This window comes from Labrus bergylta, chromosome 3 (genome assembly GCF_963930695.1).
Source record: "Labrus bergylta chromosome 3, fLabBer1.1, whole genome shotgun sequence".
Lineage (NCBI taxonomy): Eukaryota > Metazoa > Chordata > Actinopteri > Labriformes > Labridae > Labrus > Labrus bergylta.
In genome coordinates, this window is record NC_089197.1 from 24,936,677 (window position 1) to 24,964,380 (window position 27,704).

At 41.6% G+C, this 27,704-nt stretch overlaps 2 protein-coding genes across 2 annotated transcripts in view; both read right to left on the reverse strand.

Moving 5' to 3' along the window:
* Positions 1 to 393: 393 nt before the first annotated feature.
* On the reverse strand, positions 394 to 4,880 carry LOC109980646 (trans-1,2-dihydrobenzene-1,2-diol dehydrogenase-like). Its single transcript, XM_020629477.2, has 7 exons — positions 4,648 to 4,880; positions 4,414 to 4,525; positions 4,171 to 4,334; positions 3,015 to 3,267; positions 2,244 to 2,368; positions 1,894 to 2,044; positions 394 to 1,538 (listed from the first exon to the last, which is right to left on the reverse strand). The coding sequence occupies exons 1-7, from the start codon at positions 4,735 to 4,737 to the stop codon at positions 1,429 to 1,431; spliced, it is 1,005 nt and encodes a 334-aa protein (XP_020485133.1). The 5' UTR covers positions 4,738 to 4,880; the 3' UTR covers positions 394 to 1,428.
* A 12,951-nt stretch (positions 4,881 to 17,831) lies between these two features.
* Positions 17,832 to 27,704, reverse strand: part of hcn4 (hyperpolarization activated cyclic nucleotide-gated potassium channel 4) — a 70,516-nt gene continuing 60,643 nt past the window's right edge. Inside the window, exon 9 of the mRNA XM_065953018.1 lies at positions 17,832 to 26,229. Coding sequence (XP_065809090.1) covers positions 23,930 to 26,229 — 2,300 coding nt within the window. The 3' untranslated portion in view covers positions 17,832 to 23,929. The remainder of the gene's footprint in view (positions 26,230 to 27,704) is intronic.

Below are 27,704 nucleotides of genomic sequence, written 5' to 3' on the forward strand. Positions count from 1 at the left end.
CCTTCCTTAATACATAAATATATCTACAGCAATCTGAGATTATTCATTTACAAGCAAAATAGTGGGGGAAATGATATCGCATCAATTTTGCATCTAACAGATTGAGTCAAACGAGACTCCTGTTTTTGGAGTCCTCTGAGCCCAAAAGGTTGAGAACAGTTATTAAATGAGCCGTGCTCTTTGCTGACTCATAAAGGCCTTTCTCTGTCCGGACCATGAAGAGCAGACCGTGCAACTTATTTTTGTATAGGGAGAATGCATCTACAGTATATTTGCACGGCTGCTGGGGTCCAACATGACAGAACACTGATTCAAATGTGCCATTCCAGGTCTCCTGTTTTTGCAGAGGGTAATATTTGAAATGAAACAAGGCTTTCAAAATCAGTCCTTTATTGGATTCATCAATCACAGACCTCCCAGTGACAACTGGGTTTAGATCCAGGACAAGATGACAGGAGGGTCACACAATACATGGTTGTTCAATTTGTTTACAGTGGGATTATCTGGTTGAAGACATGTTTGTTACCAAATCCTTTTGTCATGCATTGTATTGTACAGACCTAGGTGTTTTCATGCTGTTAGTACGTATTTTCATGGATTCATTCATCTTGATAATTTTGTGGACATATCTTTAAATTGTGTCAACCATCTCACAGTAATTCTGCTTTTGGGTCTGTGAAGCTGTAACCTTATATGGGTGAAGCACCTAAGTAGTAGCAGATCCATGTTTGGATAGGAGCCAACTATATGTTGTCAGCAACTGTTTGCTAGACAAAGAGTCTACATCTGTTACGTATACAAATCAGTGTCATGTCATCGTTATTGTTTTATAGTGATGTACCCAAATGGAAAGGAATTTGTGGGCTGTACCTTCTAGCAAAATGTAAGCCACACTGTGTGATGAAGACTTTGCCACTTAGCCACTTGGCCACTTGGCCATTTTGCCATTTTGCCATTTTGCCCATGATGGCCACTTTGTCAATGATTGTCAATGATTGTGTGATCTTGGTCAGCATGGGTCAGCGATGGTCTGCACTTTGTCAGCCATGTGTGTTGTGTTTCTGTGTTGTCTGACCATGGCTGAATAAATCTGAGATGATCCACAGTCTGTTTCACGATTTCATCATTGTCCATCTCATACAGAAATAACCCCCACCTAACACATAATGGATCGGTGGTATAAAAGCTCTCACTGGCCTATACAATGCAAAAAGGTTTATTGAAAACAAACAATAGATGTTCCCAAGATTTACATTTAAATGCTGATTGTATCTTTATGTAATTTTCATTATATTTTGTCCTGTCACTCTTTGTCAATGTTTTGCGTGATCTTCTCTTGACAAAGAACTAAAGCCTGCCTGGAGCTGCTCCGTCCGCTCCGTCTGAGTGGGTTTAGGTCAGGTGAAACAGACTAGCTTTGGAATGATGTCACTGGCTGTCCTGGCTAAAGGCAACTCCCACCTGCTTCCTGATTTCATCCATGATCTCTGTCAGTAAGACGGATTCTGGCAGAGGCATCCGTGGGCTCTCCTTAAGTCCTAAACATGAAGAGGAGTTTACCAGGAAAATCAGGCCATTAGAAAGTCAGTTTGTAGGCAGTTAAATAATATATGTATACACGATGTCAAAGCAGGGATTGTAAAGATTATGTTAAGAAATATAGGAGGTAAAACAATGGAAGTATTCTGTATGCTAGAGGACATTTCGAGGACTAATTACCAATCTGAAAAATTCAATCTAGTTTGATTAGAAATTCTAAGAAAAGGCCTAATGAAAGCGGAATTTCATTGAATTGCATGGTCTGTATTTAACCTTACCTTTGAAATGTTGGTTGTTCAAACAATTCCATTTCTTTGAAGCCCAATACACAACTTTCCTTTTATCATGACCTACCTTTAAGCAGACACTGCCTCACTTCCTCTGCCTCGTAGCGAAGCCCGGTGCTGTTGGTGAAATTCAGGGGGAGGCAGGGTTCAGGCAGAGGATACTCCGTCTCCTTGTCGTTGACCACAAGTTTTTTGGGGCAATGCATTGGGCCAACAACCTGGAGGTCCAAAAGGGAATGCATCTCTGCGTTCATCCAATCAATTAACCCTTAAGTTATTAGAAGCAGTGGGTATGGATGTCTGAATACTGAAGTTTAATTAAATGTGAAAGTAATTAGTAGTCAGCTCAGTTTTTGCATGTCGCAATCATTTCTTAATTAATCCAAATGTTCCCAGTACAAGACCAGCATAGCATACTTTAATGGAGCCCTTGGTGCCACTGATGACAGCATCGTTTGAAAGCCGAGCGGAGATTGAGCAGGCGCAGAAGGCGATCCTGTTCCTGGAGAACTTCATCACCACAACCAAGGACTCATCTACCCCTGCCAGACATTTGGAAAAATCAATAATTGTAACATGGAAAAGAATACTTGGAATATTGCAGTGGATATCAGTTAAATTTCCTTTCAGTCTCCATTCAGTTCAGATCACTTTAGGTCATTTCAATGCATTTTTGATCAGCACACTTCAATTAGGTCAAATCAGTTCAATTCTGCTCTGCTTTACTGTCATGAATTTTTGATTAAAAAAAAGGGGGAAGAAGCTCGTATCAATACACTATTAAATTGTCAAATATTCTGCAAAAAGGTAGGTTAGAGATAAGAAATGCTCATTACATGCCTAGTGTGATGGTCTTACATTGAAGGATATCTTGCTGTGAGACATGCAGTTACAAATTCCCCTGCCAGTTTTACTGTATTACTGTATTCTCGGGGGAGGATTTGGATTAGTCTGACATTTTAAAGATAAGTCTAGGATTTTCTCTGCAAAGAATTCTTCCCCTAAGGTGTTTGCATTTTGGAAAGTTCATAAAAAGATGATTTTCTTAGTCTCACTGAGTGCTTTTATTTTCTTGTGTTTTGTTGAGCAGTTTCAATAGCCGGTTTGTGATAACTGAGTCATGCAGTGTGGTTAATGATTCTAATCGACATCCCACTTCTGCTGCATGACCCTCGTGCGGAATTCTACCTGAGTCAAGCAGAACCCCTGTGGCCTGGATGGACTCTGGCCTCTCCCCATTGAACACCATCAGCACAAACTGCAGGCAGTACACTCCTATATCCAGGAGCCCGCCACCGCCCAGCTCCTTGTGCACCGAGCGGGGGATGTGGAGCTGAGGGGAGCCAAAGTATGCCTTTACCAGCTTCACTTCCCCTACTGCCTCCTCCACCAGTAGTCTGCGCACCTCACCATGCAGGGGGAAACAGCGGGACCAGATGGCCTGGGAGAGACAGAACAGACAGCTTAGAACCACTGCAACATTAAACCATTTTTACTGAAACTTCACCTGAGCCACAGTTTATTAACCCCAGCTCTTTACTTTCCCAACCTCCCAGGATTGTGTCGGCAAATGTGCTGGTAAAACATGACACGACAAGATGTTTTCATCTACATACATATTCCCAGGACAATCAAGGATTTTCTTCCCACATGACTCCCATGTGCTATAAATGCCCTCATTACAAGCACTAAAATACAACTTTTTACCAAAAGATGCGGCTTGGTAGGATTGTTTTTAATCTAGGCTACAACCACCAATGGCATTGCCTAGCTTTTAGAAGGTTATGGCAGAAGTGAAATCACATGTTAACATTAATAAATCTTCAAGATTTTGAAGCTGACTTGGCTGGCAGCAGTTAGCCTACTTCCGTGGGTTTTTTCATCACCAATATAATAATAATACTTTATTTGTATAGCACTTTTCTATACAAGTAACAAAGTGCTTTACAACAGAAAATAAAAGCAGAGAGACAATTAAAGTAACAGGCAGAGAGCAAACAAGCAGACAATATGTATATGAAGTTACAAAAATTAATTAGAAAAAAGCTAGGTGAAATATTGAATATTAAAGGTACTGGTGGGCAGATTTTCTTGCCAGAACTAGGTTTGCACCTACACACACACACACACACACACACACACACACACACACACACACACACACAGACACACACACACACACACACACACACACACACACACACACACACACACACACACACACACACACACACACATAATTTAGTTGTTTTCATTTTAAACCTAAACCTGTACTTGCATTAAAACCTAAACTCATCTGCGCCCAAATGCAAAGGTCTACATCAGTGTTACACTTCAACCTTACCTCCATGAGGAAGACATTGTTTTTCTTTGCTGAGGCAACGAGATCCTTCACCTGATTTGAGTTCATTGCGAAAGGTTTTTCACACAAGACATTCTTCCCAGCATTGAGGAACAGCTGACCAACCTTCCAGTGCTCTGTGTGCAGCACTCCCACGTACACAATATCTGTTAGGACACACATATTCAAGGCTCAGCTTCAAAGGGGAACAAACATCCATTATGGCTGCCGTAGTGCTCAACCCACCAATATCTGGGTCGTTGGCCAACTCCTCATAACTGCCATAAGCCTTAGGAATACCGTGCTTCTTGGCAAACTCTTTGGAACGCTCCAAGCTCCTCGATGTAATGACTACTATCTATAGGAAACAGAAAAAAAGACTGATATATTGCAGTGTTGCTCTGTCAGTAGCTGTGTTCAGAGCAAGGGAGACAATCTGACTGACAATAAAGATGGAGTAAGTGTGTGTGTATAAAGTACCTGGTGATCTTCAGGCGGCAGAGTCTTCAGAGCCACACTGAAGTCATGGCTGATCTTCCCCGCACCGCACAGTCCCCAACGGGTTGCCATGTTGAATTGGATTGTAAGTGACAAATGAGCAGGGTGGTGCTTTAGTAAAGATCTGAGCTGCTGGCAAGATATGACCTTGGGAAAGGTTGCACGTTCACGAGGAAGAAGCACACTTACCTGCTATGCCTCAGAGCCAGCAGCAGTTTAGTGAGAAGGCTCCTGCATTTATATGCTGGGGAGGCAGGATGTGTCACCTTCCTTCTGCTGTAACCCTGAGGTAGGTTACAACACACAAATAAACACATACACACACACAGGGCCCTGTTGTTGTGCTGTTGCTGACACAGGTCTTTCAACCTAGGTTGAAGTGGTTTGCACCAGTTGTCTCTAACATTCGGTAACAAGAGCATCATTGGGGCTCTTAATATTAACCGCTAAGAAGGAAAAGTGCACAGTTGAATGTGTACAAGGCAGGGAGCTTACATTGCCCTGAGATCAGCACTCTCCCATACTACAAAAGTCAAGTATTGGGTCCTGAAGCTGCTTTGTTTCCCACTGAGGGAGGCACTGATTAGCCTTCAATGGTTTGACAGCCCCACAGAGGTCAATGATTAAACCACAGCCTGGTGGGGGTTGTTGGGGGTAAATAGATCTGCTGGGTTCACCAAATGCTCATGAAGCCCACGGCAGTGCAATTTAACCGGCCAGTAAGCTGAGCCAGGATGACTATGGAAAAGCATCAGCTCTGTTGCCCTTGAGCTAAATATTATCCGTTTAGCCAGACAGGCGGGTGTGTAAACTTCCTGCAGCACACTGCCAGTAGAGGACACTGTGTTGTCAGCGGAGTTTACTCTCTCCCTCTCAAGCTCTGAGGATTTGGCATGGCTCATGGCTTATTCATTATATAAATGTTTGCAGAAATAGGTGAGCCAAGAAGAAGACACATGCACTTTTGGAAAGTATCTGCCATGAGTCATGTAGAATTTGTTGATCTATTTGGAAAGGGGAAAAAAGTATTTTTTTGGTGTGGATAGTTTATTACTTTGACAATATTTCACTAAGAGTTCATTTTTTCAAGGCAATTTTCTGTGATATAACATGGTGTAGATAGATACCCATTAAATATTGCATTCAATGTGAACTACATTCAGTCATTATCTGTTAAAGTATTTGGTTTTTCTCATTTCCTGCAGGTACTAAATGGTGATTGGATTTACATGAGAACATAGTTTCAGTGTCAGCAACGTCTTCATTATGAGGGACAAAAAAAATCATCAGTGACTCTCCTCACTGGCTTTCCTTTTGTATTTCACTTCCAAATGAATTCTGGGAGCTGTGTGCCGTTGTCATAACAACAAGGTGCCAGCTGGGCAATTTGTATGCAAATGGCATGGGCTTGGCCTGATATCCCTGTCTATACCACAGGACCTGGTTGCCATGGGAATGCCCAACTCCACCTTCGGTTATTGAGACTTTATTTTTCTCTCTTTCTCTACTTTTTTTGTTCGAAATGGTACAAGGACACAGATACACAGTGACATTATCACAGGTGTTAAGAAAAAAAGTTTAGGTGTGAAGGAGGAGCTGTAACCTGACAGGACAAAAGTGCAACTAGATTTTGAATTGGTGTGAAGCAATGCATTGGCTCTGAGCTGCCAGCAGACAGGCACATGGAGCGGTGGCTCAGGTGGACAGAGGAGTGTTTTCTGGACAGGACTAGGACAGGATTGCATGACAGACGTGCACTGGGACCGCAACTTCCACATCCTCAGATGAACTATGGATTCCTACTATTCAGGACAGACTCAGAACCCAAATTTCCTGCAGAATGCAACCCCTCCCTTGCATGAGCTCAAGGTCATGAGGAGAATCAGCCTGTGGGCTAAAGTGATCCGTCTTTCCGTTTTACTGAGAGCGGCAGAAGAATGGGTATCACATGGTAGAGTTTTTGAATGCTTAGTTTCTGAATCCGGCCCGGGGATAGAGGCGGATGGTCAAGATGGCTCAAGATGAGATGGCTCAAGAGAACAGTGATGAGCAGAGTCATTCAGAATCTTGGCATGCGGAAGGAAGCCAGCGCTTCATTAATTCAGCATGGCCAGGACAATTGCCTTCCACTCCTATCACTTCTCACTGTCTTTATTTGATTAAGAATTCATGCATCATCTCTGGTCTGCATCTCTTTTCCAACAGGGCATGGAAGAATGGCATCAAATGAGTCACGTGACCGGTCACAGCAGTTTCCTTGGAGGGTGGCGGATCACTTTGCATGTGAAGGTGGTTGATCACAGCAGACAGTTTTGTTTCACACATTGTCATGTCATTTCATCTGTTTATATTGCTGTCAGAGAGACGCTTCCCCTCTTTGTCATTGACAATGGCAATTCAGCATGTGTCAGAATACAGCCTCTAAACTCAGATTATACTGAAGATGTTGCCAATACTTTTAAATTATTTATTAGAAAGGGGATGAGAGCGGGGACTACAGTCACATTTTTCAAAACTTGTAAATGGCAATGATTTATTATATAGCTAGCTTGTTATTTGGGAATAATTCTGATTTTGTTAAGCTTGTTTTTAATTTAACATAATTACTCAAGAAAGTGAAAGACACATTGATGCTATGCATTCCCAGTTTCTTTTAAAAAGCTCCATATTTCATCAGCAACTTCAAGTTAATGGGAAATAAAAAGGACCAGAGAGAGGCACCCTAATCCTGTTTTGATTGATGTGGATATGCAGAGGCTTTTTCTACCCCCTCCTTCAGCTGTCAGTGTAAGTGAGAGCCATCTATGCTGCTCTGTATTTTTTCCTATATGGGGGAGAGAAGAAATGTGTTACAGCAGTTATAGGAACACCGTCCCTCCTTCATCTATGTCTCAAGGTCACTGCAGAGGAAGGGTGACAGGCTAGACAAGCGCCATGAGATACCAGCCATTTTGAGGGGTGGTAAGGAGTTTCATGAATCCAGGGAGAGAGAAAAGTGTGCTGCAAGGAGTAATAAGTAATTTTATCAATGTTACAGCATGTTCTGATGTGTGAGCCAGGTTGTTTTTTTTCCATTAGAAAAAGTGAGATAGAGGGAGAGGAGCGAGCAGAAATGGGAGCTTTTGAATTGTCCAGCCTTGTGGCGACCCTTTGAGAGTCCTATCTTTTTGTGCAGCACACACACACTGGGAGGCTGAGCTGCGGAGCAGCAGCAGCATGCTGGACCAGAGCTGACTTAGCAGACCTTCATTTGGATGTTAGTGATGGGGAGGGGGGAGAGAATACAGCCACACATAGAGCTATTACATCAAGTTCCCATTCTGCATTTCAAGCCACTTTCCATGCCTTTTCATGGTTCTTGTCAGCCAAATTCTTGTTTGCCATGGTGAGGAGTGTTCCCCCTGCATGTGGCTGCAAACACTCATGCAAATAGACAGGGGATACATTATACGGCAACATCTACTTAGGGTTGTTATAGTATTTTATTCTTGTCAGTATTGTGCATTCATTCCATGATTCTGGGTTCTCTGTTTTAGATCCATATGTTGTACGTTTAATTTCACGACTAAGAATAAGCTTGCTGCCGTGTTACTAACTGTGCATACTGCTACCTAAAATGCCTCTGAGCCATGTGACCGAGTACTCAAATCTGTGAGACAACACACTCCAAGCACATTTTAAGCTAAATCTTCTCTTATATAACCTGCATTGTCTCAAGATGAACATAAAAATTATTCAGATTAAAAGACAGGGAAGCACATTAAACTTAGCTGATAACAACACATGGAGTAAAAAACAAAACAAATGTAGTATTAACTTTATGTGTAGTTTTAGGAAAATGTATAAATTAAGTGTAAAAAATATTGCTGAGGGTTGGATATTTTCTCTGCAATATTTACAATGTGTGTTTATGTTTACAGCCCAAGGTGAAGTCCAAGGCTGCACATGTATATCTTCAAACTGTGTTTTCCAAGGTCAGGTTTTCTTATCATATATTTGCTCTCAAAAGTCTCCTCTTTTTGTAATTTTTACATACTATGGAGATAAAAGAGATTTATTTCCAACCAACAAATGAAGCCATCAAAGACGAAGTTTTCCATCTGTTGTGAATGTTTATTTTTGCCTGGGTGCTTAACAATGACACCGGTTTATCAAGGCTGTTGTTCCAACAGAGTATACCTTCTGTCTCCATTTACGTCAGTCTGAATCAAGGGAACATTAGACACACGCACTATCACTGTCTTTGTCATACTGTATATCTGCCTTGCTCTCTCTCTCTTATCGCACACACACAAAACGAGTTTGTGTCTCTATCAGAGTCCATGCCGGTGCCACCCTGTATCATCTGGCTGTAGATTGGATGAGGCGTCATGGAGCCCATCACAGAGTCGGGGTGAGTGGCAGATACCAAACTTTATCACCCAGCTGATAACTGCCATTTAGGTGGAGGACTGTCCATTTTAGAGATGTAGATCCATCACCTCTGTAGTGTACTACACGTCCTGAGGTGAAGTAGCATCAGAGGTGAGATGTCTGCATGTCCTAAGAATAAAGCTGAGATGTTAGACCCTGTGAGCTCACATTACAAATTCTGATCTTGATTTGATAAGAAAAGTGTTGCAGGTTTTCCAGGGACATTAACCTATGAGAAGAGCAGCAGCAGCAGCATTAGACTTGGTGGTGAATGAAAGGTGTCCTCATAATGCTAAAGCAAAGCAGATGTATGTTTACATTTATTGGTCCACTATTTGCAAATGACTAAATTAACCACCCTTTTCAAGTTAGAAATCTTGGTAAGGCAATATCCATTACTATTCTGCAAAATATTCATTGTATTTTTTCATATATTTTTGATAGTTGTGATGAAATTATTTACTATAATTCCTCAATTAGTTCTATAAATTCAAAGGTAAAACATTTTGTTTCTGCAGAAACATTTCCTCAGTACAGGGTAAGACCTCCCTCAGCACCCTTCTACTACCACATGACAGAAAAACTGCTCACCGAGACCAATATAGCTGCTTCACCAACCTTCTGATTTCCCCCTCCATCAGTGGTCCGTGTCCCCCCTGTTGGCCGGTCACACTGGCTCCTCTGAAGGGGGGGGTAGTGAAACCATTAAGCATCCAACACACTCGGCTGATGCGTCTCCCTGTTTAATTGCCTGATAGGGCCTGTGATATTTTTATCATCCCTACTGTTGCGGATGACTGCAAAAAGGGGAGATGTGTGTGTGCGTGTGTGTGTTGTGTGTGTGTGTGTGTCATGGCTCAGTAAACCTCTGACAAGCGAGCTGCCCGCTTGCTGCAGGAATCCCCTTGCTTCTGTGCACCTGCATATCAAACTGTATGACCCAGCCTCTCAGCCGTGACTTGCACACAATGGCTGTACCTAAATTTTACTTTAGCTTTGACGCCCCATCATCATCATCATCAGGCTTTAGGAAATGATTCTTGTCTTATAAGCGCTGTGGAGCTTTGTTATTTAGCATACAATCCAATGCAGCACATAACTGTTCCTACATTGCGATGTCTAAAATGGCTTAGGAAAATAATGTTGATGGATTTATCACTCTAAGCTGCTATCAGTATCAGATAGGGTGTTTTTTCCTCCCCCAAGACCCAAGTTATTCTGGCTGTTCTCACACACACCCACACGCACACACACACACAAACAGGTAACTGTAGCACTTCCCTGCCGGCTGTTTATTAACAGCATCCTTGTCCACAGTCAGAGTGATTTAGGGCTTTGGAGGGAGGTGAAAGGAAGTGGAAGAGGTGACAGTGGGGGAGCCAGAGAGAGAGAGAGAGAGAGAGAGGAGACAGTAAAGTATCCTTTCAGGAGCTCCAGAGCCTCCTACAGCTGACCAACATAAAGCCATGGAGGAAAACCTATTCTCCTTCTATTTCATTGGAAATTTTTGGCAGGGGATTAGGAAGTGGATTTCACCTCGCTGGGATCTCTTTGAGTGCAAGCTCTGTCTTATGTGGGAATTATTGAATTCGTTCAGCAACTCCCTCCACGCGGTTTAAGACATTTCACTGCAGTCACTCCACACTGATTGGATTCAGCCAGTTAGTCACACTATCTCACAAAGCAGCCACAATTTCTTCCCAAATAGGTTAAGTGTGAAACTCTGAAGCCTGGAATCAATGACAGAAAAATGCACCAATTTTCACTAATATTGTTGATTTTTCTTGAAACAATATACAGAGCAGTTAATGTGCAAAAAATGATAATAATCTGAATTTATTATCACGTTTATCTTTATAACTAAAGGTTTTAAGCTCTTTGTTCTTCCATGGTTAAATGCAGTTCAAAGCTGGGACAGACAAAGCACTCAAAAACTCTTACAATACAATAAGTTAGAGTAAGCCAAGCTGCTTACCCACTGCAAGCAGGTGGCTGTCAATTCTGTTCCATGAATGATGATATAAGTTTCCAACAGATTTGAGGACGAGGACTTTGAAAGGTTTACATCCAACATTATGCTACCTCTGGTACTGTAGCGTAAGTGTTGACGTTGCACTAGCTGGAGTTTAAAAAATCCCCAAATCCAATGAAGAGCAGGGCAAACATGCTAACATTAGCCTAAACCCCTGGTTATCACTGAGGACTGGCCCATTGTAAACTGACAGAACTATTTTTTGCTGTAACTTCACAGACTTATTCTACTGGTGAGATTATTGGTCTTTAAAGTAATGCTCAATTACAGCTATTTAAGGTAAGATAACAAGCCCAGATACAGTACAAATAGGTATTTCTATGGAAGCTAATGTACGTCACTCCAACCTGCTGTTCCGTTGCTAAGCTATGACCAGCTAATCACTTTTAGGCGCTGGGGTTTAGCTAACAGTCATTTTAGGAATCTAGGAACAGAATGTAATCTACAGGTCAGCCAGAAAAACATCAAAGTTAATCATAACAACAGAAAAAAATCATTTCTTTATGGTTGACAAATGAAAATCATGAAACATTCAGTGTTTAATTGCCTCGTTTAATCCTAGTGGTAGTGCAGACTTGTTCAAAATACTGCCTCTTTCTCCCAGGTGTCTGCCACATGCCCAAATACGCACATACAAAAGCACACATACATACATAAATACATACATACACATATACTCACCCTGGCCACAGACAAACTCCATCATTGGCCCATTCCCTCTCAGGCTTTTTTCTCTCCCCTGCACAACCCTCTCACACCTTCATCCTGCCTTTTACATTATCTCAACCCCTCCTCCATCCCTCTTATCACACACAAAACACACACACACTGACACACTTACAGCTTTTGTGTCCTGGTTCTAACACAGACACACACTTAATAGAAACAGCCAAAGACACACACACACAACACAATTTTCTCCACTCCTCCCTCTTGTTGTTTTTTCTCTGTTTTGCTCTTGGCATCATACTGTAACTGTCTATTGTATCCACTGCTGTGAGCTATGTGCTTATACACACTCACACACACAGACAATTACATGCAATATCAATCTTGCACATTTTGCAAATAAGAAAGGATTCCCAGTGAAACACCTTAGGAGGAAACATCAAAGGTAAGACAGCTCAGAAGGATCCATGCCCGCTAATGAAAGTGAGTCATCCTTTACTCAAATTAGCATCAGCTTTCTTCATGTTATATAAAGGCTCTATACTGTAGCCTCCGTGAGACTGTTTCAGAGGTGGCCACAGGTAGATCAGGTTTTATAGAAGACACCTGGCTCTCAGCGTTAAAACAATGACTCCAAAATATATAGATATGTTTGCAAAATCAGCATGATTCCCAGAGCTACCAACATAGTAATATTAACTACATCTACCATGTTTCCCTAGCTTTATACCTTTTGAGACCGTAACCCTCCTTACATCACTATACAGTCACAAAAGGATTATTTTGTTACTTAAGGGGAACATTTAAAAGCTGTTTAAAATCTGACTTAAAGCGGGGATGAATCTTCTACACTGGCATTCCAAAAAGCTATTTGATGAATATTTGATTTGACCTTAGCAAAACTTTCTTCATTTATGGAAGACAATTGATAATTACCTGTGATTGATGACAGGTAACGTCAAATTTTTGGCCTTAAGGTGAGAAGAAGTTTTATCTTTGCACAAGGGATTTTAAAAAGATTTTGGAAGATGCAGACTTTTTGCTTGTGTTCTTAATAAAGTCTTTTTGTAATATGTCTCGGCCAGACTCTGGAAGAAATGGAAAAACATTACAGTACGGACAAGCAGAGAGGGGAAATGGCAGAATCACCATATTTCTGAATAATCTGCCTGTCTTCTTAGCTTTATATGAGTTTATTCATTCTGGAGTCATGCTGACAATGTGCAGAAGTCATTTCAAAGGGCCCCTTTCATTGGCAGCCAAAAGAGGGCCAGAATAATGAACGCAAACCAATACGTGCCATTAATCAACAAGGTAAACACCAATGTTGCCTCTCAGCTGGTATAAGTGACACAGTAATATTAGCCTATACCAATATGTAACTGATTCAATACTTGATAGAAATGTTTATGAACTACAATATTATTTTTCAGAAATTTAACAATAAGACAATTAACACAAGCCAAGATGACGTTTGTTATGTCTCAGAACAGACGAGAAGGGAATCAGGTCCCCTTTTGTGTCTATGTACATGTGGCTGTAACCATTGAGTTACACTTAATTAATTCTCCTCGAGGTCTCCCTCTTCACCACCTCCTGATCACTCCCCTCATTCTTCTGTCTCCTCTGCCTCACTCCATCCTAACCTGTCCCCTTCCGTCCTCCTCCCTCTCTTTGTGAATGTGCTGCTGAGTGCTCAACAGTCCTTTAAGCCTTTCTGTGAGATCTAATTCTGACTCTATGCACAGCAGAGGTGGTCAGCAACAGGGAATTTCTATGTTCCATTATAAGAAGAAGAAAAAAAGGCACATAGTGAATAGAATGGCACTCAGGGGTCCATTGTCGCGGGTCTAACAGTCACAGCTGATTGTGATTCCTCTCAGTGTATATGTAACAGCTCTCCTGGGCTGTGTGACATAACAGCACAGGCCACTGCACATGAGCAGGATAGTCCCAAAGTGGGCTTTGTCTCTTTTAACTTGTGCTTTCCATCTGTTACCTGTTGTTTGATGAGAAATGTTTTGTCTTTAAATTTGGATGCAATGCAACAGAGAATAATATCACAGTAAAGTTGTTCAGCTTATGACCAGATTGTAAAGTCTTAATCATTTGCCTGCAGTCTTTTTGAATCTATCTTTATGAGCTTGTTTAGGCCACATTTAGGTCTGGAATCAACAACATCGGACAAATTCAACTGGCAGGTTGGGCCTCCAACAATCGAAATCTTGGCCTTTGACTATGTTGGCCTATAACATATACACATTTGATTAAAAAATAAACTTTTGACTAAAAAAGCTGTATAGGCAGAGAGAATTCAAGAGAGCCTAAATAAAATTAAAAAAATTCAACTTTTATACATCAATTCACTACTTTTATATCACAGTTGTGTATTGTTTGTTTACATAGTTTGAGATTGTTACTCTATAAGAAGGTGATTAAGCCCATTCATTGGTTACCTGTCTAAATGTTTAAATACATAACATGCTGAATCATTTAAGCATTGTATTGATTTAAGACAAACAACCTGAAAAACAAATATCTGAAATAGATTTTTTGTGAACAAGTAAAATCTACTAGTTTAGCATTTAGATCTGATTTAGGAGAGTCATAATAAAAAAAGATATTAAATTAAAACAATTTACTAGTATTTAAAGGTTAAAGGTCATATGTGAGTAATGTAAATGTCCAGCTTTGGGGCACATTACTTTTTTTCTAAATGATCCTCTAAAGACAATTACTGAATATGACATCATTAAACGTGAAGCCTTATTTCCCCTTGTGCTCACAGCTAAGACATATCTGCAGGTGAAGCATGGAGGTCAAGCAGAGACTAGTGTGTGACATTCAGAGCGTTTCATGACTTCAGAACTGCTCCTCTTCTCTGATCTCCTCCTAAAGTGATTCAGCTCAACAGGCTGGCTCTTGTGCAAAATTACAGCTGTGGGAATCAGTAATGACACTCAAACTGTCTTAATTATTCTCAACAATGGCTAGTCCTGTGCTGCTGTAATTAAGCCTTTCTAGATGCATATGGTGGGTGATAATTTGATCCCCCAGCTCTTCATAGCCGGCATTAATGTCTGCATGATTTTATCACAAAATATATTTTGCAGCAAATATTTATTTAATTTTCATAACAGAGGAGAAAAAAAGATAGAGGACTCTGTGTTTTTTTTTATACCTCTCTGAAGTGGAGCCACGGCAGGGGCACATGATCACCAAGACAACCAATCAACACACTCCTCTCTGAAGCCAGGCGATGGTTTAGCACAAGGCCATTTACTGTCAGAATTTAAATCCCCATGATTTATGGTATGGTCGCCCTGGTCTGCTTTCTCCCCTAAGTTCAAAGGCTGAGTCTGGATGCAAAATGCTCAAGGGCACGGGCTAATATGATAAACAGGGAACAGAGGCTGCAGGCTGGGGGGCGGGTTGGGGTCTTCTGCTTGCCGTAGAGTTCACTTCTGTGAAAAAGCCAGCGATGATGTCTGTTTTGGTGAGGGAAAGAGCGCCTCTGCAGCCAAAAGGGATGTGACGAAGGAGATCTTTTCTCTAGACATGGAAGATTAAAGTTGCTAAAAATAAGGTATTTTTCTCTCTTTTAAATGAGTTCCTCTGGGTTTCTTTTATATATTATTATTCGGGGGAGAGGAAGAGGTTTTTTTTTAGTAAATATGCACGAATCATCCACTGAACAATATAGCATGCTAATATATTGAAATGTATTTGGTTTCTTTGCAAATTATTGTGTTTGTTATGGAGGGCGAAAATACATCCGCTTACTGTTGAGCATTTCAAAAACAGGCACTGAACATCCCGCTCCCTTAAATCAAACCCCACCAAAAATATCCCCTTAAATATTTCACTCTGTCTGCAGCAATCAGTGAAGAGTAGGGGTCATATTTTTTTTGAAATAGTGGATTTAACATTTTAGAATTAATCGCAGCAATTCAATCTCAAGGGCCGATTCAATAAACAGTATTCAAACATTTATTGAGCATTTCAAGATGGATTTAAGCCCCTCATGTCAGAAATAGGATGCTGACTGTATTAGCCTTGTAGGGTTTGTCTGGAGGGGAGATTGGCTCTGCGCCAAAAATGGGCATTTATGTAGATGGCAGATGGCAGGGTGACAACTTGAGCTGCTGGTTCTTGTGTTGACACATCACAGTTGGGTCAAAGCTCGAGGCAGCACATCATCACATGGAACTCAATCTCTCTCATTTAACAGCATTGATGATCAATGTGAAAATGGCCCAAATAGGTTATAAAAGATATAATATTATGTGACATACTCTCAGTGTAGATTTAAGTACAAGCATAACAGTTGAAGAAAAACAACTCAGGTTACTATCTTAGAACACCAGATCAAAACTAATAGTCCATCATTTATCATCTAGCATAAGTAATGTGGATAACTAGATTCTAATGGATTAGAAAAATAATTATTAAATAGATGTTCATGCTGTTTAACAATGCAAATAGATACCTTAGAATAAAGTGTTTGGAGAAATGTATCTTGTACTTGTACTATACACGTATGGATAAACATTACATCAATTTTTATTAAGCCTCTCGGTCCTTTGGATAGCACTTTGCTATACCTTAAAGTAGGGCACGAGGTCCATTTGGCCATCTTTCTGATGTTATCCATGTGTATGCTTTCATGAACTTAATCCCGGGAGGCACACACAAATGCAGTCACTCATGTGCGTGGACACACACACACGTACACACACACACACACACACACACACACACACACACACACACACACACACACACACACACACACACACACACACACACACACACACACACACACACACACACTCACACACTGACACAGAAAGTAAACTTCAGAAGCTGCAAACTTGGCATTTGGACAATATTTGTGAATAAACTGGCAGATGTCAAAAGGCTTGGATGGTTGGGTTTTAGAGGAAATAAAGCACTAATACCAATGTAATGTAGTTACTGTGTGCTTTTAAGTGCTCTGGGCCTTGGGCTGCCAAGAAATGTAGAGCCAGTACTGCATGCTATGGGCGTGAAGAGATATGAAAAGTAAAAGCTTTTTTCCTTAAAAGAACCAAATTCAGAAATAGAAAAAAAAAGTTTTGTGAGCTTAATTTATATAAAAACTCTGATTTTGATCCTGTTACTCTGTTCAGATCTTAGCCTTTAAAGAGACTCAAGTAACAATTTTTGGTCAACTGAAAAAAAAAAACTAAATCCTCATGCCCCATTTAAATATCCCTATTCAATCATTTGAATTTCCAACAAGACTCAGGCATGCTCTCTCTCCTCTCGGGCCACATTGGGAGCTGAAAAGGGCCATCTTGAGATTGAGAAAATACATGAGACAAACACACTTACAGTGCTTTACCCCTAAGGCCCACGGGGTAATGGTAGGATTAATTACTGTTGAGTTTGACCCAAGGAGAACTGGAGCAGATTATCCCAGATACAGCAGAGGAGGGCATTAGTCTCGGTCCTCCCTCTGTGGCCGCAGAGAGACAGCCACCTCAACCGTGAGGATGTCAGCGTGACCTCACTGATCTGACCTGCTGCACAAAAAAAAACCACACACACTGGCAGTATATAGTGAAGGCTCACGCGGCAGCGGTGGCAGCCATGCAGCGTTTACACCAGGACCCTTCTGCGCTTTTCTGTCGCCAGCTCGTCTTCTCCCAGCAGGCAGGCATGAGAGGAGGAGAATAATGGTTAATTACAAAAGACAATCTAAAACAAAGCCCTTCACTTTCAATGAGTTCCTCTTGCAGAAGGAAGGTTACCTCAAGGGGGAATTCTAATGAAGCAGATGGCTGAGTGCTCACAGGGGCAGACGCAGACTGTCCTCCTTTTTATTGGCTGCCAACATTTCCAACATTCTGAGGAGCTTCACCTGTCTCCTGACCGCTCTCCGGGTGTGTCTCTGACTCATTGTGTGTCTGCAAAAGACACATGCTTATTGACAGCTATCACAAGATGCAGGGGAAAAAACAATTTCCCATATCGTGTACCCAGCTGCAAACAGGTAGGCAAGAAAACATCAAAATGTAGTTAGGTGTATATTGTCTGAATAAAAACAGAGAGAAAAAAAACAGTCGGGTGTTTCTGATGTTTATTCTATACCATTTTATTTCATCCAGTATGTGTGCTTATTGACAATGCAGTTTTTGCCTCAGTCCCTTCACCGCCTCACAAATTTGAGCCACGGCTACGATGTGTGTGGCTGTTTTGTGGGTCAGTGTAATGTCCCAAAGTTACATGTCTAGTCACAACATACCTGTACAGTTCCCTTATTGCTTTTTTTTCCATAGTTCCTGTGTTAAATGCAGAAAAAATAGATATCCATTGATCAATAGCAAAGCGGTCAAAATACTGTCCTCCTCAAAAGGTTGCTCGTCCTTGTAAGAAGTGTTAAACCAGTCGACGCCTTTGTAAAACAAAAAAGTTGAGCCTTCAAGTAGAAAGTCCGGTCTGTAGCATCAAGTAACAAAAAAATGTCCCACTGCTACATCGCATCATAGAAGACAGATTATACAATTTAAATGTTTACTCAAAATTCATGGACATGTTATGAACTCTGTACACACACATACACAACATGATGAGCATTGCTTATCAGTATCTGTTATGGAGATCACTTATTAATAGACTAAAATAAATACAGAAATATAAATAGATCCTATGGAAATATATAAATCTGCATACGTAAATACCTTCTCATCAGAATGTCTCAACATTAGATTAAGTGGAATTATAGTACATCAGCAAAAAAAAAAAAAATTGGACAGTTCTGAGACACATGATTTATGTAAACCCTCATTTCTCCACATTAAGCAAGAAGTCAACCTTTTATTTCTCCCAAGCTGATCCAGTGAAGAGCAGCCTCACCTATGGCTTCAACACAGGACACTCTGATATACTGCAACCATTAAAAAAACACATGAACCTAATCTAATGATTGTATGTAAAAACAAACAATTCTTATGAATAATGGAAAGTTTGATTCATTGATGTCTTTTTATTGATGGCTAAAAAGAGAGACTCACGTCAGTTAGCTGCACAGTGCTTTTATTCCGAATGGTCATAGTTATAGTGATTTTTTATACTCATCTTCCCCAGGGGGTATACCTGAACTAATTCACATCTAGGTTACACTGCCCATTTGGTGCCAAAATATGATTACTATTGTGTTATTCCTGCAGCAAAGAGGTCAACTGATGCTACAATAAACTAAACTTTTCACCACATTGAGCAATTTTCATGTCATATATAAACGCAATGAGGAAAACGGTCACACGTAACACCTGATTCAGTGCTTGTGAATGAAATAAACAGAATGTTTGTGAAATTATTTTGGGGTCATGAATGAATAACTAGGGCCTTGGAGTAAAAACCCACAAAAAGCGCATGCCTTCTTTCTCCCCAGAGAAATTGCAGGTTCGATTACGCAGCTGCTACATCTAATCTTCATTCACAGCAAATGATTTCATCAGTGTGCACCGCTGGTTAAACAACCCATATTTATGGGTGAGTAGGACAGCACAAAGAGAGAGAGAGGGGGAGAGGCTAAGATTAGGCAGCGAATTTGGAAGCGCACCAAACAAAATCTGAAAATGCTGCGCAACAGAAACAAGCATTAATCATAAAATGGAACAGAAGTGCCATGTGGAGCTACACCAAAGCTCTGCAATGAGAGGGGGTGGGGGGGGGGGGTGAACTACAAACCTGCTGGCTGCTTCACAACACAACACCTAGAGCCAACAACAGGGCCAGAGCCAGGTATGGCCTGAGGCAGAGGAGAGATAAATAACTCCTGCCAGATGGGATACATTTCTTTCACCCCAAAATCTTCAGTTTCATTCTCACGTCAATGTAGCACTGGCCTAGATCAGATTCAGTTAAAATACAGCAATCAATTCATAGCAGTGCAATAGGGAAAACAGAAACAACACTTTACAGCATCAAAGCAACAACAGACGTGTCAAGTGCTTTCCCAGTATTTCCTCTGAACTGATCTCTGAGCAGACTCCCTCGCAGCGCTTAGACACATCGCTGGCAGCTGTTGTGATCCTTCAACTGCCCTTCATTGCTTTTTCTACTGCTGCTCTCATACAGCTGGTTTCTTCCCATGTTTAGACGGGAGGTGTGAAGAAAATAGTTCCCTGCATGAGCGAGTGAGTCACAGTTCTATTCTTGTTACAAAATAATTTCAAAACCTTCTAAAAATTCCCATGAACCCTGTAAAACACAGTCTGTATAGTATTATGCTACAGAAGAGGCTGCAATATAAAGTCAAGGGGAGTGTAAAGGAAGATTCCCTTGAAGAATAAACGCAGCTGTCAGGTGACAATGTTCTTAGTTTCATTTTGTTACAAAATATGTTGTGGTTTTTTTTTAGTTTAAAAAATTTGAACCAAGCTTGCTTTTATTTTAAGGAAAAGATTTCAAATCTGGAAGGTCAAATCAAAAATGTCTTTTTTAATTTCAAGAAAATGTTCTTTAATATAAAGAGCACAATGGGAGATTTAGAAAACACTGCAGCCAAAACGAAACAGACACGACATCCTGCAGATAGTGTCGCTTCTCCAACTGGCATGAAAAGGAGACACAAAACACTTCCCTCCACTACTTATCTGTGATGAAACACCGGACTAAGCTCAGGCCATCAAATCAATCCCTGTCCAGTGTTGATTTCTCCCTCAGCTATGACCTGTGTCTCCCTGTCCCACCCTCCTCCATTTGAGCCCAGCCCCAGCCATCGACCCTGCCAGGTCACACACACCCACTGGCTGCTACAGCGGCTACTTTGCTACAGTAAGAGCTTTCCCTATTATCCCCCCAATCAATACCACACTGACAAACATCCACTAGCATTCTAAACAAACAATAAGAGAAGGCCGGTCCCCAGAACAGTAACTCCTCCCATATGACTCCATGAGGTGCCTTGCTACTCTCTCCTCCTTCGCTGAAGTCAGATAAATATCCTCTCAGTGCCTCATAGACCAGCTAAATGTTGTTCTTAGACTCCATATCTCGATAAGGTCACATTTTAAGTTAAAAAAAGGGTATTTTTTCCCATGTGGAAGGAATAGCAGTCTGTCTGCTTCTGTACAGTGCAAGGCTAACAGAAGGACTGGGGTTTAAATGTCTACACTGTTTGCATTTAATCAGTATTCCAGCGATTAAACGGGTCTACGCGTTTACTTTCTGTTGTCTCTGTCCCTACTACCCTCTTGCCCCTCTAAATGGTGATGAAGAGTCCATGATGTTGTACCATAAAACACAGGTCTTATGTTAATGTTACTGAGCCTTTCAGAAACCTTTCAACAGCAGGTGTAAACAAGGAAACACTGCCCCAGCTTTGAGTAATGCCTGCTCTATCTGTGAAGAACAGAAGTCGAGATAAAGGCAATAATTTATGATCGATTTCACCTATGTAATTTACTTCAGGAGTATCTCTTGAATGATAAGCCAGAGAATCATAAAGTTCTTGCCATGTTCACACCCTCTCAACCCGGCTCCTTTAATTCTGCATATATCAATTGTTGATTTTATTTATTTCACAAACTATTGTTTTCTATCTGGTCTTACAACATTAAGCTGATGGTATTATTTGTTCTTACCTGCTACAATGGTAGAACTGTATCTTTATGAATCTTGACATCACACAATGATGTTTACATTGAGCCGTTATCCAAGCAAAGAAAAAAAGGTGAAAAATGTAATCATAATTGATTACATTTTTCAGTCAATTTTACCAAAGGCTCAACAGCACAGCATAAAATAACTGCCTTTAGGTGTATAGTATGTAAGTTGGGGATTCAAAACTTATTTTTTTCCTTTAGTGCATGTGATCATTTCTTCAAGACAGAAAAAATAAAAATGGTAGAATTACTTTTATAAATTGGTTTGGCTGATCAGAATTCATTAAGAAATTGAAAATGGACTAGTCATAGATTTGCTTTTGGAAACTTTAGTGATGATATCCAGAACATAAAATGATGTGCATAAAAAAAGGTTTGTTGAATATTTGTTATTTTTTTAAATCGACAGCCGCCGTGTGCTCTTGTGGTGGTGTGCATGTCTGCAAATGTGCATTCGTGCAGCCATGTGTCCTGTTACGTTACTGATATGTTATCTTAGGGACCTGTGGGAGATGTAATGAGGGGAGAACATGGTCTGTGCAACTCTGTGTGTGAGTCCATGATAGCCTGCGAGGGTCAAGGGATTACAGACATGTCTTGTTAAATTAGGGTGTTGTGGCTGAGTGCTGTGACTGAGTTAGGGACTCAGCTGTTTGAGTGGAAACAGGTCTGTCATGGCGATGAGATACATACAAACATGCAAAAGCATATCATTGCTCGTGATACCTCCCTCTATCTGTTTCCCATTTTTTTTGACCACTGTAAAGCTCCTTGAGAGTATCATCAGATTATAAATAAATAAACATATATGATGCACCTATTCCTATCTTTGATGTCTAACAGCTACTTCAACATTCCACTCCATTTACGAATTATGTAACCAAAAAAATACCAGCAATGTGACCTAAACTGTGTCTTTCAATAATGTGCTGGTTATTCTAGAAGGTTAATCGAGGCAAAAAATAAACAAATGGCTGTCAAAGGCTTTCTCACGTCTTGCTGTGCATGGAGGAAGCTGTAAGAAAGTATATTCCTCAGAGTTATAGATGCAGGACAGAAGAATGGTAATATTTTCTTGCGGGATGTGCTGTGAAGAGTGAGCTGCTTGAGGCTTACTGACTTAGAGTACTGAGTCACATATCCAGATTGCCCTAATACAATTTGTCATTATTTGCTCTGCATCTTGCTAAAGGACACTTCTGCTTGAGAATTGGCTGCTGAAGAAAACATCTTAAATATGGAACAGTCTCTCTGTAACGTGTACATACATTCAAAGTTTCGCACTTTGATCAAAGAGGAAATATGTCCAGAGAGATAATATAGCAGCTGCAGTTAAAGTAATGTAAAATAAACAATATTTAATTTGTTTGATATTTCAGCTTGCGTACTCCAGGTACTGTATTAGCTCTCTGAATAAAAAGTGTAATTTTGGGACCTTTTTTTGTAGTTGTCTAAATTAGAGTGCTTCACGGTTTAACACAAGCTGTGGTAGATTGAATGTTTTATAAGGATAACCCCCCTTTTGAACTGTGCTGGGAAAATCTTCCCTTGCATCTGACTGTTGCACTGAAGTTTCAACGTATTCCCAATAGCACTCATACTTTAACAGTTGCACTCAGTCAGAAAGAAAAATAACATGTTTTCTACACACATTAGGGGCATGTGCTTGGAAGACAATGTGAGCTTTTTATGATATAGTTGAGGACTTTGCAGAAAGGCAGTTGCTCACAAACTGTTTTGTATCCATATTGAGATGGAGAGTCACTATCTGAACCTCTTTGCTTCAAGATCACAATAAAGTGATATAATATATGAGGATGGAAGGGCCAAGAGGCGATGAAATATTACCCCACAGAAAAATAATTTTTGGTTCTAAAATCTCTTCTTCATCCCTCATAAAGATTTGAAAAAAGGAACACAGTTGATAAATAATTACTATCTAAAATATACATTTAAGAATCAACAATATGTGATCCTGTATGACATGGTACAAGAGTCAGCCTGTTGAAACACGTCTTTTTGTATGTGCTGAAAATGTAGATTTTTTTTTACACACAAAAAAGACTTTATACATGCAGGTAATAGTGCATAGGTTCCTGCTGAAAAAAGAGGATTATTGTGTTGTCCATTAAAATGTTTCTCCAAACACCACTGGATGAATTTGGCATAGTTATATAAATAAAATGACTGTCCTTTAACTGTAGATACCTTTTCACACCCTCCTAGTTCCTTGATTAACTTATCTTTTAAATATATCTCTATCTATGTACAGTATACACGAATAAAAAAGGACAATGTTTGAAATAAACACTTAATATTCTATACTTCTGAGTTACCCAGTAAAGTGTCTTCTAAATCACAGTAAAGTTAAGATCTTTGTAAAATGAGATGTTGAACACAGTGAAGTCTGAAGATAGACAGAAAAGAACGCCACACTTGGAGATAGTTTGCGTGTGTTTTAGTTTGTCGGAGCACAGGAGGGTGTGAATAATCCTCACAAATTGGAGGGAAGTTTAGAGCGGACAGTTTGAGGTTCTAGATCTGATGAGTAGGCAGCAGAGCCCCTCCGTAGATGCAAGGCTGGGGAAGTCCCGGGGGGCCGAGTCTGGTGCGGGTGCCCAGGAGACGTCTGGATTGGAGGAGTCATGCGCCCCGGCACTGAGCTACAGGGTTTGGGCACAAGAGTTGGTGATGAAAAAGGTGAGGGGTAATATCCAGTTTCAACAGAGGGGGGAGGAGTATGGTGACCTAATGCATGGGCCACCTCTTGATGCAAAGGTGGGGGTGAGCTGGATAAAAGTCTCAAGTCCTCAGAAAAGCGGCCTAGCGGAGAATCTCTTCCTGTTGTTTGTGGCTGGCCTGGAAGCTGTGAAGGTAGATAAGACTGTGGCATGAACAGAGAGCTATGGGATCCCATGGCACTGGAGGGATCGCTGTAGTGGAAAGTCCTACCGGCCACTGGGCTTTGAATGGTAGGGCTGGGTGCAATGGGGGTAAGGCAGGGAGAGGCATTTGCTGAACCATACTGAGCCAGGGAGGCTAGGGCAGATCTTTCTAGTGACACCTGGTGAGGCAGAAAGCCAGATGGGAGGCCTGGCAGGCTAAAGTGGCTGAGGGAAGATACAGAGCCCTCAGCAGGCTGTTGGCTGTGCTGTCCTCTACTTAGGGATGGGGAGCCTTGTGGAGGGGTATTGAAGAGGTTCAAGCCACTTGTAGTCCTGCCCCCTCCAGCAAACTGTTGCAAAGGAGACAACTGAGGGGGCTTGGGAGGTGGCTGGCTATGGAGAAGCTGACCAGGCATAGGGCTAGAAGAGCTGGTAGAAATGGGACTATGACAATGGGAGGAATTAATAAATCCGGATGTAATTCCACCAGAAGACCCTCCAGCTGGACAAGTTGCAGGCCCTCCTATATGGCTCCCTACTGCCCCTCCTACTGCTCTGCTAACATGTCCTCCAATCACCCCTACCCCTTGTCCAATTGAAGCCCCTCCTATATGGCTAGAAGTTGATCCAACAGAAGCCCTTCCTAATGACGCTCCAGAATTCCCTACCATTGAATCACCAGAAGTTCTGACAAGGGATCCTCCAGAGGCTCCTCCTGTCAGTCCTCCAGAAACTACTCCCAGTGATCCAATAGAAGCCCTCCCTAAAGACCCCCCAGTTGTTGTCACTACCAGTGATTCTCCAGAAGCCCCCCCTACTGATCCACGGGAAGCTCTTTTTAATGATCCTTTATAAGTCCCTGTCATTGATCTTCTGGTTACATCTCCAGTTTGCCCTAAGGTAATGCTCCCCACCGATACCCCTGATGCCCCACTAACTAACCTGCCACAAGCAGCAGCAACAGATCCTTCAGATACTCCTCCTGTTGATTCCCCTGAGATCTCACCTACTAAGCCACAAGTAGCTCCTCCCAACCCAAAGTTCACCCCAGGAGTCACTTCTGTTGTTCCAGTTGTGAAGTCCTCTCCAGCCCAAGCAGCATCTTCTCCAGTGGCTCCTTCTACAGACCCTCCAGCTGCTCCAGCTGAAGACCACCCTGTTGCCCCACCACAGGCTCCAATTGCTCCCCCACCTATTCCTGAACCTGTGCTGCCACTTATAGATCCTTGGTGGAAGATTTTTGAGAGAGGTGGGGTGCTGGATCTAAAGGGCTGTTGATGCTGTGGTTGTGGGTGTAGCTGGGCCATACTAGATGAGGGTGAACCAGAGGAAGAGTATTGTCCAGAGGGAAAGGTCCCTCCTCCACTGGACCCAGAACCAGCCCCGCTAGGTCCATGTTTGCCTCCGCTACCTGAGGCCTGTAGGCTAGAGCCAGTTGCCCCGGTTCCTGATGTCATATGCTGGGCGCGAAAAGTGGCTAGCAATGGCATGTCCACCCCAGTGCTCAGTTTAGAGGGTGTGCTACAGGGAGAGTCCCCAGTAGAGCCAGATGCTGGAGGAACGTATGTGTGGAATTTCTTTAGATGACTGGAAGGATCCTTTAGGGAACCAAGAACAGAAACTGGTGGCCTGAAGAGAGTTGGTGGAAAGTGAGGATGGTGTGTAAGGGCAATGGCTACTGAGGTCGTGGCTGCTGCTGCCTGGAGAGGGGCCTGGATGAGGGGGGCCCAGATTACAGGAGTAGGGGATGGAGGAGTCCGGGGTGGAGCATTCTGCAAGAGGTGGGCGCAGTGGGCCATATCTCTGTCATGCTGCACAATCTGCTGGATGATCTCATTCTCTTGGTAGTTGAGTACACCCGAGCTGAGGTCATGTTGTACTTTGTGTTGCAGAATGGAGTTTTTCTTGCCTGTAAATACAAATGCACAGCATGATCATAAATCTTGTAGAATGTTAGAATGAGGTTGTCATTAAAGGATGGGAGTAACTGACCAAAGAAATTACAAGAAAAGTTGTGAATGTTAAAAACGGAATTGGAATTGTGGAAAGAAACACATTGTCAAAGGGTCAGGGTAATGGAGCAGAGGGAAAAGGGCAAGCAGAGCATGGAATAAGAACAACAATGAAAGACGAGGAGATAACTACCTCAACACAGAAGCTCGCGCACCAGACAGCCTAAGGCCATAGGCACTTTTTGGGCTACTAGTAATCTCATTCTCTGATACCGGGGGGGAAACATAAAGCCTACGTTTGGGTTTTCTGTTGGTTATAAATGCCAAAGGGAAGCATATTGAAGATCTAGCATAATCTTGAAACTATTTATTAAATGTTCCAACATCTGGGTTATAAGCTATCTTGCTAAAGAATAAAAATAAGAGGTGCCAGATAGCCGAGCAGTTATATCTAATACCTTATTAACAGAAGCTATAGTTCTTAAGGAGGGTGGCCTGAGTTTGACTGCAACCCTCAGTACTTTGCCACTTGTCACTTACCACTATCTCATCTCCAGTTCTTACTCTATCCACTATCCTATCCTCAAGAAAAGAAAAAAAAATAATGCCTACATTTTGGATTTAGAACAACAGCATCCCTTTAAACAACTTCCCATCACAAATGCTAACGCCTTGTCCCAGTTTACCTGGCACCTTGAATTTACACCCTAACATACATACAATGAAGTCCCTGTGAGCTCTGCACAAGGTCAAAGAGACAAGTTGGAGGTGCATAACTATGACAGGCATACTAACTGCTGACCCAACCACAAAGAGAAATGAGAGCAGCTCTGACCAAGAGTCCATTAGTCATTGTTGAATGGCCGCACTAGCAGTGACAGGGTTAATACACATGACTGCCATTTTCAATTTTGTGCTGACAAAAGGCTGTGAAATCCAAAGATATTGTAAATGTAATTAGGTCCAGATCAATCCCTCTATTTTTTGCCATGACTGCTGGCAGATTAGTAGAGGTATTGCATTGAGGTATTGTATCTACATCTAGCTTGACCCTGGCAACGCCTGGCCCTTTGTCCACTGCACACCTTCAATCAGATTGTGCTAAGTCCATACAGACTTATTTATTTGTGGATCATTGCCATATGAGTGACTTTATTAGGGAAGAAGCATGTACACATGCTTTAAGCCAAGGAGAAAGGACATCCACAGAAGACTGTCTCACAGAGACATCACTATCAGCCCACCATTTGTTTTTTTCAAAGCACCCATTTTCTACAAAGAGACCCCCTAAAGCGATTCCTCTATCTTCCATTCTAAACATAGCTGAGGATAAAACAGAGCATGCAGAGATGGCTGAGTGATGATACAGGCGTGCTTTCCATTGTGAATTTTTCATCTGCTCAGCCTGAGCCCGGGAACAGTGATGGCTATG